The following is a 16747-nucleotide window of genomic DNA, read 5'->3' on the forward strand; positions in this document are numbered from 1 at the left end:
CCAACATTCCATTGACTCTGGATCAGTTCCTAAGGAGTGGAGGGTAGCCAATGTAACCCCACTTTTTAAAAAAGGAGGGAGAGAGAAAACAGGGAATTATAGACCGGTCAGCCTGACATCGGTAGTGGGTAAAATGATGGAATCAATTATTAAGGATGTCATAGCAGTGCATTTGGAAAGAGGTGACATGATAGGTCCAAGTCAGCATGGATTTGTGAAAGGGAAATCATGCTTGACAAATCTTCTGGAATTTTTTGAGGATGTTTCCAGTAGAGTGGATAAGGGAGAACCAGTTGATGTGGTATATTTGGACTTTCAGAAGGCGTTCGACAAGGTCCCACACAAGAGATTGATGTGCAAAGTTAGAGCACATGGGATTGGGGGTAGTGTACTGACATGGATTGAGAACTGGTTGTCAGACAGGAAGCAAAGAGTAGGAGTAAATGGGTACTTTTCAGAATGGCAGGCAGTGACTAGTGGGGTACCGCAAGGTTCTGTGCTGGGGCCCCAGCTGTTTACACTGTACATTAATGATTTAGATGAGGGGATTAAATGTAGTATCTCCAAATTTGCGGATGACACTAAGTTGGGTGGCAGTGTGAGCTGCGAGGAGGATGCTGTGAGGCTGCAGAGCGACTTGGATAGGTTAGGTGAGTGGGCAAATGCATGGCAGATGAAGTATAATGTGGATAAATGTGAGGTTATCCACTTTGGTGGTAAAAACAGAGAGACAGACTATTATCTGAATGGTGACAGATTAGGAAAAGGGGAGGTGCAAAGAGACCTGGGTGTCATGGTACATCAGTCATTGAAGGTTGGCATGCAGGTGCAGCAGGCGGTTAAGAAAGCAAATGGCATGTTGGCCTTCATAGCAAGGGGATTTGAGTACAGGGGCAGGGAGGTGTTGCTACAGTTGTACAGGGCATTGGTGAGGCCACACCTGGAGTATTGTGTACAGTTTTGGTCTCCTAACCTGAGGAAGGACATTCTTGCTATTGAGGGAGTGCAGCGAAGGTTCACCAGACTGATTCCCGGGATGGCGGGACTGACCTATCAAGAAAGACTGGATCAACTGGGCTTGTATTCACTGGAGTTCAGAAGAATGAGAGGGGACCTCATAGAAACATATAAAATTCTGACGGGGTTAGACAGGTTAGATGCAGGAAGAATGTTCCCAATGTTGGGGAAGTCCAGAACCAGGGGTCACAGTCTAAGGATAAGGGGTAAGCCATTTAGGACCGAGATGCGGAGGAACTTCTTCACCCAGAGAGTGGTGAACCTGTGGAATTCTCTACCACAGAAAGTTGTTGAGGCCAATTCACTAAATATATTCAAAAAGGAGTTAGATGAGGTCCTTACTGCTAGGGGGATCAAGGGGTATTGCGAGAAAGCAGGAATGGGGTACTGAAGTTGAATGTTCAGCCATGAACTCATTGAATGGCGGTGCAGGCTAGAAGGGCCGAATGGCCTACTCCAGCACCTATTTTCTATGTTTCTATGTTTCTATGTCATAGTCATTGAAAGTTGGCATGCAGTAATAGCAGGCGGTGAAGGCGGCAAATGGCATGTTGGCCCTCATGGAGAGAGGATTTGAGTATAGGAGCAGGGAGGTCTTACTGCAGTTGTACAGGGCCTTGGTGAGGCCACACCTTGAATATTGTGTACAGTTATGGTCTCCTAATCGAGGAAGGACATTCTTGCTATTGAGGGAGTGCAGCGAAGGTTCACCAGACTGATTCCCAGGATGGCAGGACTGACATTGAAGACTGAATCGACTAGGCTTATTTTCACTGGAATTTAGAAGAATGAGAGGGGATCTCATAGAAACATATAAAATTCTGACGGGATTGGACAGGTGAGATGCAGGAAGAATGTTCCAGATGTTGGGGAAGTCCGGAACCAGGGGTTACAGTCTAAGAATAAGGGGTAAGCCATTTAGGACCGAGATGAGGAGAAACTTCTTCACTCAGAGAATTGTGAACCTGTGGAATTGTCTATCACAGAAAGTTGTTGAGGCCAGTTCGTTAGATATATTCAAAAGGGAGTTAGATGTGGCTGTTACAGCTAAGGGATCAAGGGGTATGGAGAGAAAGCAGGAATGGGATACTGAAGTTGCATGATCAGCCATGATCATATTGAATGGTGGTGCAGGCTCGAAGGGCCAAATGGCCTACTCCTGCATCTATTTTCTATGTTTCTATCAAGGGATACAAGGATAGTGCGGTAAAGTGGAGTTGCGGTCGATGATCAGCCATGGTATTGAATGGCGGAGCAGGCTCGAGGCACCTATTTTCTATGTTTCTATGTTTCTATGTCTATTTCTGTCTTAAATTTATTCAATGTCCCAGCTTCCACAGCTCTTTGAGCAGCGAATTCCACAGATTCACAATCCTCTGAGAAAAGAAATTTCCCCTCATCGCAGTTTTAAATGGGCAGCCCCTTATTCTAAGATTATGCCCTCTAGTTCTAGTCTCCCCCATCAGTGGAAACATCCTCTTTGCATCCACATCGTCAAGCCCCCTCATTAAGGGCCCAAGTTTCCACACGCGCCTAGAACGACGCAGTCCCGACCTGGACGCCCGTTTTTCGTGCCAAAAAGTGCACCTAAAAAAATCCTCCGTATTCTCCACCTCCCTGCAGGTCCTCTGGCCCTCGGCGCAGCACAGCACAAGCTGTAGGGGGCGGAGCCAGGTCCCTGCGCTGAAAACAGTGCCGGGACCTCTGCACATGCACGCTACAGTGGGCACGCAAGTGCAGTAGCTCTAGGCGCCTGAAACTGTGTGGGAGGGGCCCGAAGCACGCAGCCCCTAGCCCTGGCCGAATGGCCTCACTGGGGCTGCATGAATAAGGCTCCTCCCACGGCCAGCTCCTGCTTCCCCCTCCCACCCACCCCCGACCAGACCCGACACCCGCACCCCCCCCCCCCACGTCTCCGGACCGGACCCGGCTCCCGCTCCGCCCCCCCCACCCCCAACTGGACCCAACCCGACCTGCGCTCCTGCTCCCGCTCCCCCCCGCCTCCGGACCCGACCCGATTCCCGCTCTGCCCCCCCCCCCCCCCTGGACTGGACCCGACCCGACTCCCGCCCCCCCCCCCGGACCCGACCCGACTCCCGCTCCGCCCCCCCCCCGACTGGACCCGACCCGACTCCCGCTCCTCCCGCCCCCGCCCCCGGACTGGATCCGACCTGACCTCCCCCTCCCCGACCTGACCTCCCCCTCCCTCCCTCTCTCTCCCTCCCTCCCCCCGACTTCCCCCACCTCTCCCCCCCGACCCGAACCAAACCTCCCCGACCCGACCCAACGCCACCTACCTGTAAATCTGGTGCTGGGGACGGGCCCTGCCCGAAGTCTCGGGCCGGCCCGTTCAGCCTTCGGTCCCAAAAGGCCTGCCTGAAGCACTTTCACACAGGTAGGAAGATGGTTTATTTAATCTTTTCTTTGCTTATAAATGTTTATTCAGGTTGGATTTGTTTGTATAATATTTGTATAAGTATAAATAAGGATTTATTATAGAATTTAATGACTTCCCTTCCCCCCCCCCCTCCCCCCCCACCTCGTTCTGGACGCCTAATTTGTAACCCGCGCCTGATTTTTTTAATGTGTAGAACAGGTTTTTTCAGTTCTACAAAAATCTTCACTTGCTCCATTCTAAGTTAGTTTGGTGTACGTTTTCACTGTGGAAACTTTGAAATCAGGCGTCAGTGGCCGGACACGCCCCCTTTTGAAGAAAAAATTCTGTTCCAAAGTAGAACTGTTCTACCTGACTAGAACTGCAGAAAAAAAAATGTGGAGAATTGCGATTTCTAAGATAGTCCGTTCTCCACCAGTTGCTCCTAAAAATCAGGCACAAATCATGTGGAAACTTGGGCCCAATCTTACACGTTTCGATAAGATCACCTCTCATTCTTCTGAACTCCAATGAGTAGAGGCCCAACCTACTCAACCTTTCCTCATAAGTCAACCCCCTCATCTCTGGAATCAACCTAGTGAACCTTCTCTGAACTGCCTCCAAAGCAAGTATATCCTTTCGTAAATATGGAAACCAAAACTGCACGCAGTATTCCAGGTGTGGCCTCACCAATACCCTGTATAACTGTAGCAAGACTTCCCTGCTTTTATACTCCATACCCTTTGCAATAAAGGCCAAGATTCCATTGACCTTCCTGATCACTTGCTGTACCTGCATACTAACCTTTTGTGTTTCATGCACAAGTACCCCCCGGTCTCACTGTACTGCAGCACTTTGCAATCTTTCTCCATTTAAATAATAACTTGCTCTTTGATTTTTCCTGCCAAAGTGCATGACCTCACACTTTCCAACATTATCCTCTATCTGCCAAATTTTTGCCCACTCATTTAGCCTGTCTATTGCCTTTTGCAGATTTTTTGTGTTCTCCTCCCACATTGCTTTTCCTCCTATCTTTGTATTGTCGGCAAACCTGGCTATGTTACACTCAGTCCCTTCCTCCAAGTCAATATAGATTATAAATAGTTGGGGTCCCAGCACTGATCCCTGCGGCACCTCACTGGTTATTGATTGCCAACCCGAGAAGGAACCATTTATCCCTACTCTGTTTTCTGTTCATTAGCCAATAAGGTCCTACATAAATGGTTACTGCACAAGATAAAAGTTCATGGGGTTGGGGGTAATATATTAACATGGATAGAGGATTGGCTAACTAACAGAAAACAGAGAGTTGGGATAAATGGATCATTTTCCAGTTGGCAAACAGTAACTAGTGGGATGCCACAGGGATCAGTGCTGGGGCCTCAACTATTTACAATCTATATTAATCATAAGAACATAAGAACATAAGAAATAGGAGCAGGAGTAGGTCATTTGACCCCTCGAGCTTGCTCCGCCATTCAATAAGATCATGGCTGATCTGATCATGGGCTCAGCTCCACTTCCCTGCTCGCTTCCCATAACTCTTTATTCCCTTATCGCTCAAAAATCTGTCAATCTCTGCTTTAAATATATTCAATAACCCAGCCTCCACAGCTCTCTGGGACAGAGAATTCCACTGATTTACAACCCTCTGATAGTAGAAATTCCTTTTCATCTCAGTTTTAAATGGGTGACCCCTTATTCTGACACTATGCCTGCTAGTTCTAGATTCCCTACGAGGGGAAGCATCCTCTCTGCATCTACCCTGTCGAGCCCCCTCTTTATCTTATAAGCCTCAATAAGATCACCTACCATCTAAACTCCAAATAGTATAGGCCCAATCTACTCAACCTTTCTTCATAAGTCAAACCCTTCATCTCAAGAATTAACCTAGTGAATCATCTCTGAGCTCCCGCTCCATTGGCACCCAACATCACTTTTAGTGCTGCTCTCTCATCTTTGGGCGTAAAAAACGAATTTGGCAGTTTGAGGCTGCACCTAACGCCCGGCGCTAAAATCAACACTCAGCCTCAAAACCGGCCATACCGAATATCGACCTCTATATGTTTCAATGAGATCACGTCTCATTCTTCTAAACTCCAAAGAGTATCGGCCCAGTCTACTCAATCTCTCATCATAGGACAGCCCTTTCATCCCAGGAATCAATCCACTGAACTTACTGTCCTAGCACTGATTATATAAGACGGAAACTAAAAAGGGAGTTTTGTTCTTACTATTAAATTTGCCTTTTGATTTGGATATTGCTAAACAGGAGCCTTTATGTTGACTTTACTCCTGTGTGTCGTTCTGAATAAGGTGTAAGTGCTGAGAACCAGATACTTAAGGCAAGTTTGACAAGACAGGAAAAGAACATTTGATTCAACAATCCCACTCCTTTTACAGACCAAGTGCACTTCGCCCCCTCAATGAGACTCTCCCCCGACCATTTATTCTCCAGAACAAAAACTCCTACATAAATACTCGCAATCTAAGTCAAATAAGCTTGTTACACCTACATTGTCGGTGCCTCTCAACACTTAAAAGAACAGCCACCCGCCCACCTTCTTTTCTCCAATAAAAAAGCCAGTTCTGCGCAGAGTTGCTGTAAGTCTGATTTTCCTTTACGAATAACAACAACAACTTGTATTTATATAGTGCCTTTAACGTAGTAAAACGTCTCAAGGCGCTTCGCAGGAGTGTTATAAGACAAAACAAATAAATTTTACACCAAGTCACATAAGAAGAAATTAGGGCAGTGACCAAAAGCTTGGTCAAACAGGTAGGTTTTAAGGGACGTCTTAAAGGAGGAAAGAGAAGTAGAGAGGCAGAGAGGTTTAGGAAAGGAGTTCCAGAGCTTGGGACTTAGGCAACAGAAGGCACGGCCACCAATGGTTGAGCGATTATAATCAGGGATGCTCAAGAGGGCAGAATTTGAGGAGTGCAGATATCTCGGGGATTGTGGGTTTGGAGGAGATTACAGAGATAGGGAGGGGCAAGGCCATGGAGAGATTTGTAAACAAAGATGAGAATTTTGAAATTGTGGCGTTGCTTAACCGGGAGCCAATGTAGGTGTAGGTCAACGAGCACAGGGGTGATGGGTGGACGGGACTTGGTGCGAGTTAGGACACGGGCTGCCGAATTTTGGATGACCTCTAGTTTACGCAGGGTAGAATGTGGGAGGCCAGCCAGGAGTGCGTTGGAATAGTCAAGTCTAGAGGTAACAAAGGCATGGATGAGGGGTAGATTTTGACTTTGTGCGATAATGCGCTGACAGCGAGTCGGCTGCCTGTTCTATATCTCCCCCAATTGACTTCAACACAAATAAAAATCGTGAATGATGTAAAACACGCTGTCAACTCGCTATCACCCGTCATGATCTACCCATAAATGCCAGTGGAGTAAGGGTAGCAGTACCACCAAAAAGCTATTTGTGGCGACAGAGATGGGTAACCTGCTTCAAGAGGAACAGTGAAATTAAAAAGAAAGACTTGCATTTATATAGCACCCTTCACAGCCTCAGGATGTCCCAAAGCACTTTATAGCCAATGAAGTTCTTTTTGAAGTCATTGTTGTAATGTGGGAAATATAGCAGCCAATTTGTGCACAGCAAGCTCCCACAAACAGCAATGTGATAATGACCAGATCATTTATTTTAGTGATGTTGATTGAGGGATAAACATTGATAAGAACACTCGGGATAACTTACACAAAAGCAAAATCCTGCAATGACTCTTCATCAGTTTTGACAAAGGGTCATCGACCTGAAACATTAACTCTGTTTCTCTCTCCACAAATGCTGCCTGACCCGCTGAGATTTCCAGCATTTTTCATTTTTATACTAGGGAAAACTTTCCTGTTCTTTGAAATAGTGCCATGGGATATTTTGTGTCCACTTGAGAGAGCAGACAGGGCTTCAGTTTAATGTCTCATCTGAAAGATAGCACCATGGACAGTGCAGCACTCCCTCAGCACTGGGAGTGTCGGCTTAGATTTATTATGCTCAAGACCCGAGAGTGGGATTTGAACCTACAACCTTCTAACTCAGAGGCGAGAATGCTACCCACTGAGCCACAGTGACACTAAAGTCTTTCTTGATATAACTGAATGCTCCACAGATAAGATTTTTTAAAGAAATATATAAATATAAAATAAATAAAAGCACTGTTGGTTCAAAAAAATGTTATATATTTTCTTGAACTAACAGAAAATCTGACAGAAGTTTCAAGAAAGCTTCTAATATACATGAATCACTTTTAATTCAGAAACTCATTGCAAAGTGATGACATTTGGGGAAGAAACAAAACTAGGAGAGGCAGTGGGATCACAAGAGAAGGAGTTGGACAAAATATGAAAGTGAGCAGACCAATGGGAGATGACATTTAATCCAGGTAGGTGTAATGTGCTCCAACTTAGGAAGGACCAATGGGTGACACACAATTGTACATCCCTGTCTGGAGTAAAAATAAAACAGGGAAGGTGGCTCAACCGTGGCTAACAAGGGAAATTAAGGATAGTGTTAAAACCAAGGAAGAGGCATATAAATTGGCTAGAAAAAGCAACAAACCTGAGGACTGGGAGAAATTTAGAATTCAACAGAGGAAGACTAAGGGTTTAATTAAGAGGGGGAAAATAGAGTACAAGAGGAAGCTTGCAGGGAACATAAAAACTGACTGCAAAAGCTTCTATAAATATGTGAAGAGAAAAAGATTAGTGAAGACAAACGTAGGTCCCTTGCAGTCGGATTCAGGTGAATTTATAATAGGGAACAAAGAAATGGCAGACCAATTGAACAAATACTTCGGTTCTGTCTTCACGAAGTAAGACACAAATAACCTTCCGAATGTACTAGGGGACCGAGGGTCTAGTGAGAAGGAGGAACTGAAGGATATCCTTATTAGGCGGGAAGTCGTGTTAGGGTAATTGATGGGATTGAAGGCCGATAAATCCCCGGGGCCTGATAGTCTGCATCCCAGAGTACTTAAGGAAGTGGCCCTAGAAATAGTGGATGCATTGGTGATCATTTTCCAACAGTCTATTGACTCTATACCCTCAGTTCCTATGGACTGGAGGGTAGCTAATGTAACACCACTTTTTAAAAAAGGAGGGAGAGAAAACGGGTAATTATAGACCAATTAGCCTGACATCAGTAGTGGGGAAAATGTTGGAATCAATCATTAAGGATGAAATAGCAGCGCATTTGGAAAGCAGTGACAGGATCGGTCCAAGTCAGCATGGATTTATGAAAGGGAAATCATGCTTGACGAATCTTCTGGAATTTTTTGAGGATGTAACTAGCAGAGTGGACAAGGGAGAACCAGTGCATATGGTATATTTAGACTTTCGAAAGGCTTTTGACAAGGTCCCGCACAAGAGATTGGTGTGCAAAATCAAAGCGCATGGTATTAGGGGTAATGTACTGACGTGGATATAGAACTGGTTGGCAGACAGGAAGCAGAGAGTTGGGATAAACAGGTCCTTTTCAGAATGGCAGGCAGTGACTAGTGGAGTGCCGCAGGGCTCAGTGCTGGGACCTCAGCTCTTTACAATATACATTAACGATTTAGATGAAGGAATTGAGTGTAATATCTCCAAGTTTGCGGTTGACACTAAACTAGGTGGCGGTGTGAGCCGTGAGGAGGATGCTAAGAGGCTGCAGGGTGACTTGGACAGGTTAGGTGAGTGGGCAAATGCATGGCAGATGCAGTATAATGTGGATAAATGTGAGGTTATCCATTTTGGGGGCAAAAACACGAAGGCAGATTATCTGGATGGCGACAGATTAGGAAAAGGGGAGGTGCAACGAGACCTGGGTGTCATGGTTCATCAGTGACTGAAAGTGGGCATCCAGGTACAGCAGGCGGTGAAGAAGGCAAATGGTATGTTGGCCTTCATAGCTAGGGGATTTGCGTATTGGAGCACGGAGGTCTTACTGCAGTTGTACAGGGCCTTGGTGAGGCCTCACTGGAATATTGTGTTCAGTTTTGGTCTCCTAATCGGAGGAAGGACGTTCTTGCTATTGAGGGAGTGCAACGAAGGTTCACCAGACTGATTCCAGGGATGGCTGGACTGTCATATGAGGAGAGACTGGATCAACTGAGCCTTTATTCACTGGAGTTTAGAAGGATGAGAGGGGATCTCATAGAAACGTATAAGATTCTGACGGGACTGGACAGGTTAGATGCGGGAAGAATGTTCCCGATGTTCGGGAAGTTCAGAACCAGGGGACATAGTCTTAGGATAAGGGGTAGGTCACTTAGGACTGAGATAAGGAGAAACTTCTTCACTCAGAGAGTTGTTAACCTATGGAATTCCCTGCCGCAGAGAGTTGTTGATGCCAGTTCATTGTATACATTCAAGAGGGAGTTGGATATGGCCCTTACGGCTAAGGGGATCAAAGGGTATGGAGAGAAAGCAGGAAAGGGGTACTGAGGGAATGATCAGCCATGATCTTATTGAATGGCAGTGCAGGCTCGAAGGGCCGAATGGCCTACTCCTGCACCTATTTTCTATGTTTCTGTACCCCGTGACTGATGCGGCTAAAGCTACAGATGAAGCGGAAAGACGGTCTTAGTAGCCTCAACACTAAACATGTCCAATCAATGCAGGGCACGTAATCAACAAAGCCAATAGAATCGTGTAGTATATCCCCTGTCTAAACAAAGATATCCCAAGTAAAATCTCCGGCTTCACGATAAATGAGAAGGAAGTCCTAGATAGGCTGAAGGGGCTCAAAAAAGATGTTGAGGCCGAAGTTGCCCGCACTGGGTTTGCAGCGCATAATTCCAATTAGTGGGACGAGTTGCGTCGATGCTGGAAATGCCGGAGCCGGAGCGGATTTTCCCCCTTTTGCAGAACAGGGTGGGGGCAGTAACTGTGCTTTCTATCGGTGTTCCCGGGGCACTCACGCGGCGCTAATGGTGACACATGGCACCGCATCGCAACTCTTAAAGGGGAGGGTCGCTGCGATCTGAGCAGCACATTAGTGCCGCCCACTGGGCCACAAGCACCTCGTGTCAACTGGACTCTGCTGAGGACTTCCGTTCCAGTGAATGTAGCAGAAACCTGTCTGCAAACTTTGCTGACAGTGGGATTGATTTGGTACCCAAGAGGGGGTGCTAGGCTGCATGTTATCAGGTTTTTATTTCCTGGTTTGCTGTCTGTGAGAATTCTTCAACATGATTTAACTGCTTAGACAGCTTGATGACATCACTGCTAATGTATGCTGGGGAAACGCTTTTTCACAGCGTTACAATCAAATTAAGATTGAGAAAGCTAAAGTTTTCACTACGAAAGTTTGTAAGATCTTTGTGATCTTTCTTCAAGGTCAGTGGCTGTTTCAGAGCCATTGTCTACCACGTACTCCCACCCCACCTAGTGGCCTTAAGGAGCATTGCTATTCTCCCGCTTCTCTCTCCAATAGACGATTCAAGTGTTATACAGTGACCATAGTACTGTGTCCAGAACAAATACCATATTTTTGAGTATTTTTACTCTATGTCGTTCAGAGTGCCTCAGAGTGTTGACTTTCCAGAGGATGAATTATTGATCTTGACTAAGAGGAGGCAATATAAACATATCAGGGAATGTCCCTCTCACCCCGACCAAAGGAGGAGCGTAAATCAGAAGGGCAGTTACAAAGTATTACAAAGTATTTACAGCACAGAAACAGGCCATTCGGCCCAACAGGCCCATGCCGGTGTTTATGTTCCACATGATCCTCCTCCCACTCCCCTTCATCTCACCCTATCAGCTTATGCTTCCATTCATTTCTCCCTCATGGGTTTATCTAGCTTCCCCTTGAATGCTTCTATGCTGTTTGATTCAACCACACCATGTGGTAGCGAGTTCCACAGTCTAACCATTCTCTGGATAAATAAGTTTCTCCTGAATTTCCCCCATTGGATTTATTAGTGACTAACATATTGATGACCCCTAGTTCTGATCTCTCCCACAAGAAAACAGAGAGTCGGGATAAACGGGTCATTTTCCGGTTGGCAAACAGTGACTAGTGGGTTGCTGCAGGGATCAGTGCTGGGGCCTCAACTATTTACAATCTATATTAATGACTTGGATGAAGGGACCGAGTGTAATGTAGCCAAGTTTGCTGATGATACAAAGACGGGTGGGAAAGCAAATTGTGAGGAGGACACAAAAAATCTGAAAAGGGATATAGACAGGCTAAGTGAGCGGGCAAAAATTTGGCAGATGGAGTATAATGTGGGAAAATGTGAGGTTATCCACTTTGGCAGAAAAAATAGAAAAGCAAATTATAATTTAAATGGAGAAAAATTGCAAAGTGCTGCAGCGCAGAGGGACCTGGGGGTCCTTGTGCATGAAACACAAAAAGTTAGTATGCAGGTACAGCAAGTGATCAGGAAGGCAAATGGAATGTTGGCCTTTACTGCAAGGGGGATAGAATATAAAAGCAGAGAAGTCCTGCTACAACTGTGCAGGGTATTGGTGAGACCACACCTGGAATACTGTGTACAGTTTTGGTCTCTCTATTTAAGGAAGGATAGACTTGCATTGGAGGCTGTTCAGAGAAGGCTCACTAGGTTGATTCCGGAGATGAGGGGGTTGATTTATGAAGATAGGTTGAGTAGGTTGGGTTTTTACTCATTGGAGTTCAGAAGAATGAGAGGTGATCTTATCGAAACGTATAAGATAATGAGAGGGCTCAACAAGATGGATGCAGAGAGGATATTTCCACTCATAGGAGAAACTAAGGGGCATAGTCTTGGAATAAGGGGCCGCCCATTTAAAACTGAGATGAGGAGAAATTTCTTCTCTCAGAGGGTTGTGGATCTGTGGAATTCTCTGCCCCAGAGAGATGTGGAGGCTGGGTCATTGAATATATTTAAGGTGAAGAGAGACAGATTTTTGAGCGATAAGGGAATAAAGGGTTATGGGAAGCAGACAGGGAAGTGGAGCTGAATCAGTGATCAGATCAGCCATGATCTTATTGAATGGCGGAGCAGGCTCGAGGGGCCAGGTGACCTAGTCCTGCTCCTATTTCTTATGTTCTTATTAAGTAGAAATATCTCTACGTCCACCCTATCAAACCCTTTCATAATCATAAAAACCTCTGTCAGGTCATCCCTCACTCTTCTCTTTTCTAGAGAAAAGAGCCCCAGCATTCTCAATCTTTTGTAACCGATATAACCCCATAGTTCTAAAACATCTTTATTTGCAACTTCTCCATTGCCTCTGTATCATTTTTATAATACGGAGACCAGAACTGTGCACAGTACTCCAACTGTGGTCTAACCAAGGTTCTGTACAAGTTTAACATAACTTCTTCGCTCTTCAATTCTATCCCTATCGAAAGTTAATTCAAGACACTACGGGACACCCTTTAGTAGCTGCTTAGTGAGTGGGGAATGGGCACCACGGTAACTCTCTTGGCTAGGCTGTGGTGCAAGGCCGATGAGGGAGTGACTTAAAAGGAGAGGGCTGAGTTAAAACAACCAAGAAACAATGGGGATAGAAATTCGCTGGGCTAACGTCCCTCGCGAGGGTGGGAACAGGGGCGGTAAAGGGCTTGCAGCCCCGAGCGCTGGCATTCGTGCCACTCGGCAAATTCAGTGTGCCGACACCGGCGGCGCTGAGGAGTATCGCCCGGGAGCATCGCGCTGGTGTGCAACGCCCCCCCGCTATCGACTCGCCGTCAACGTTTGTTTTGCGCTGAACCCGTAGCGCCCCGCAGTGACCCCGCCAGAGAAAGCTGGCGTGCAGAGCTGTCCCGGCGGCGGTGAGCGAAGGAATGACTGCATGAGGTCAGTGTGATCGATCTCCTTTTGTGATTTCACTTTTATTTGGGGTGAGTAACGTATCGGGAATGTTTTTTTGTGTTTTTTGTTCCGATGCATTTTGTTGCAGGGAGGCCTCCGTTGGGGCGCTACGAAGCCGGCTCTTTAGCACGGGATAATCGGTTGCTCACCCAGCCTAGCGCCCCAGGATAAGTGTGGAACACTTCCCTTAGTGCTCTACTCCACTGTCGGGGCACAACCACGGAATTTTGTGGCTGCCGTCGTTAACCATTTCCCGACACTAAATTTATCCACCGCCCGACAATACCACCTCAAAAAAAAACGTCAACCTAATTTCCAGCCCAAGGTCTGAGTGCCCGTTCATTCTTGACATATTACAGCTTCTTGAGTAGCAGGAATGTAAACGAGGCATGGTCCCACCTCTCTCGGCTGGTCTGCTCCTCGATGGCATCTATCGCACACTCCAGGGAGCTCTGGAGCGACTGCAGCTGCTCCATGGTCTCACGCAGCAAGAAGCGGGTCACAAACTGTTCCAGCGTCGAGGAGCTCTGGTATTCCTGGCAACGGAAGAACATAAGAACATAAGAATTTGGAGCAGGAGTAGGCCATTTGGACCCTCGAGCCAGCTCCGCCATTCAATAAGATCATGGCTGATCTGATCTTGGGCTCAGCTCCACTTCCCTGCCCACTCCCCATAACCCTTCACTCCCTTATCGCTCAAAAATCTGTCGAGCTCCACCTTAAATATGTTCAATGACCCAGCCTCCACTGCTCTCTGCGGCAGCGAATTCCACAGATTTACAACCCTCTGAGAAAAGAAATTCTTCCTCATCTCAGTTCTAAATCGGTGGCCCCTTATTCTTAAACTGTGCCCCTAGTTCTGGATTCCCCCACGAGTGGAAACATCCTCTCTGCAACCACCTTGTGAGCCCCTTCAGTATCTTATATGTTTCAATAAGAAGAATCAGTCCAGAAAAACCTGCTGTCGCATATTACCCAGCAGACATATAAAGGCCCAAACATATGTCAAATGCTAAGGCCTAACAAGCTTTAAACACTCATCATTCTCTCAGGGTAATTCTCCCCAGATGTCCTGGGCCAATATTGATCCCTCAACCCACATCATTAAAACAAATTATCTGGTCATTATCACATTGCTGTTTGTGGGAGCTTGCTGCGCGCAAATTGGCTGCCGCGTTTCCTACATTACAACAGTGACTACACTTCAAAAGTACTTCATTGGCTGTAAAGTGCTTTGAGAAGCCTTGAGGCCGTAAAGATGCTATATAAATGCAAGTTCTTTTTTTCTTTCAGTATATGCGTCAACTTGCCAATAAACCTCGTGCACTCTCCTATAAGTATCCTGCAATTAAATTGTTCCATATCATTTTCTTTTCTTGTTGCTCCTCAGCTACAAATATGCAGCCCTTATACACCAATGTTCCCTGTATTTGTTTTGGGGGTACACGGCCCCTCTCAGGGGCTGCTTGGCACATTCAAAATACCGTGCGCATACACGGGTTTTCGCATTGAAAAGGCGGCGAGCTGGCTGCGTGGGAGGTCCCGAGAGATTTGCGGCCGCGCAGCTTCAAGGGAACATTGTTGTGCACTCTTCCCCACCCCCTCTGCACCCTCACTGCGTGACATCAGATCATCGCTGTCTGTAATCCATTCTTCCCCAGGACTTCATAACGGTGGAAATCATTGACCACCCTAGTCTTCGTTTCCTCTTACAGTCTGTACCAGGGACTGTCCAAACGCAGGCCCAAGAGCCATAGCTGGCCTACCAGCCCTGGCAATCCAGCCACAAAGCCCTTTTTGTGCTTAAGTCTAACTCGCACCAAGTCCCGTCCACCCATCATCACCCCTGTGCTCGCTGATCTACATTGACTCCCGGTTCAGCAACGCCTCAATTTCAAAATTCTCATCTTTGCTTTCAAATTTCTGGGATGAGAGGGCTTGTCTTATGATGAGAGATTATGCAGAATGGGCCTATACTCTCTGGAGTTTAGAAGAATGAGAGGTGATAGCATTGAAACATACAAGATTCTGAAGGGGATTGACAGGGTAGATGCTGAGAGGTTGTTTCCCTAGCTAGAGAGTCTAGAACTAAGGGGCACAGTGTCAGGATAAGGGGTCGGCCATTTAACACAGAGATGAGGAGGAATTTCTTCACTCAGAGGGTTGTGAATCTTTGGAATTCTCTGCCCCAGAGGGCTGTGGATGCTGAGTCGTTGAGTATATGCAAGGCTGAGATAGATAGATTTTTGGAGGCTAGGGGAATCAAGGGATATGGCGATCGGGTGGGAAAGTGGAGTTGAGGTCGATGATCAGCCATGATCTTATTAAATGGCAGAACAGGCTCGAGTGGCCGTATGGTCTACTCCTGCTCATAATTCTTATGTTCTTATAGAGATAGCCAAATAACTTTCATGGTAAAATATACAAGAGGCTCTCTGTAACCCCAGACACTCGCAAATCATGAACTATGGACAGCCTTCAATGCACCAAGCCCTTTTACAAGTTAACACATGGGACACGCAGTTCAGCACGAGGTGGTAGCGGGTTTTGTGACAGAAACGGCTTTTGTGGAATGGGGGGTTCTTTACCCAGTATCCTTAGCAGCAGAGAAACCGCTCTATCTCTGGGATTGAACACTTACAGGGACAGAAACGTAGTAAGAAAGAAAGACTCATATTTATATAGTGCCTTACACGACCACCGGACGTCTGAAAGTGTTTTACAGTTAATGGAGTACTTTTGAAATGTAGTCACTGTTGTAATGTAGGAAATGCAGCAGCCAATTTGCGCACAGCAAGCTCCCACAAACAGCAATGTGACAATGACCAGATAATCTGTTAGTTTTTGTTATGTTGATTGAGGGATAAATATTGGCCAGGACACTGGGGAGAGCTCCCCTGCTCTTCTTCAAAACAGTGCCATGGGATCTTTTACATCCACCTGAGAGGGCAGACGGGGCCTCGGGTTAATGTCTCACATGAAAGACAGTACAGCGCTCCCTCAGCACTGCACTTATGTGTTCATCATCATCATCATAGGTAGTCCCTCAGAATCAAGGAAGACTTGCTTCCACTCTTAAAATGAGTCCTTAAGCGGCTGAACAGTCCAATATGAGAACCACAGTCTCTGTCACAGGTGGGACACATAGTCATTGAGGGAAAGGGGAGGGTGGGACTGGTTTGCTGCACGCTCCTTCTGCTGCCTGCGCTTGATTTCTGCATGCTCTCGGCGATGAGACTCGAGGTGCTCAGCGCCCTCCTGGATGCACATCCTTCACTTAGGGCGGTCTTTGGCCAAGGACTCCCAGGTGTCAGTGAAGATGTTGCACTTTATCAGGGAGGCTTTGAGGGTGTCCTTGTAACTTTTCCTCTGCCCACCTTTGGCTTGTTTGCCGTGAGGGAGTTCCGAGTAGAGCGCTTGCTTTGGGAGTCTCGTGTCTGGCATACGGATAATGTGGCCTGCCCAGCAGAGCTGATCAAGTGTGGTCAGTACTTCAATGCTGTGTTCATACTCTGTTACATGAACACTCAGTAGATAGGCATTAGGACCTGAGGGAGCTATTCAC

The 16747-nt window shown here is 46.5% G+C and overlaps 1 protein-coding gene across 1 annotated transcript in view; it reads right to left on the reverse strand.

Annotated features, from left to right (window-relative positions):
* Window positions 1-16747, reverse strand: part of LOC139276895 (N-terminal EF-hand calcium-binding protein 1-like) — a 206110-nt gene that overhangs the window by 45436 nt on the left and 143927 nt on the right. Inside the window, exon 7 of the mRNA XM_070894891.1 lies at window positions 13582-13718. Within this exon, the coding sequence (XP_070750992.1) occupies window positions 13582-13718 (137 nt within the window). The remainder of the gene's footprint in view (window positions 1-13581; window positions 13719-16747) is intronic.

This window comes from Pristiophorus japonicus, chromosome 12 (genome assembly GCF_044704955.1).
Source record: "Pristiophorus japonicus isolate sPriJap1 chromosome 12, sPriJap1.hap1, whole genome shotgun sequence".
NCBI lineage: Eukaryota > Metazoa > Chordata > Chondrichthyes > Pristiophoridae > Pristiophorus > Pristiophorus japonicus.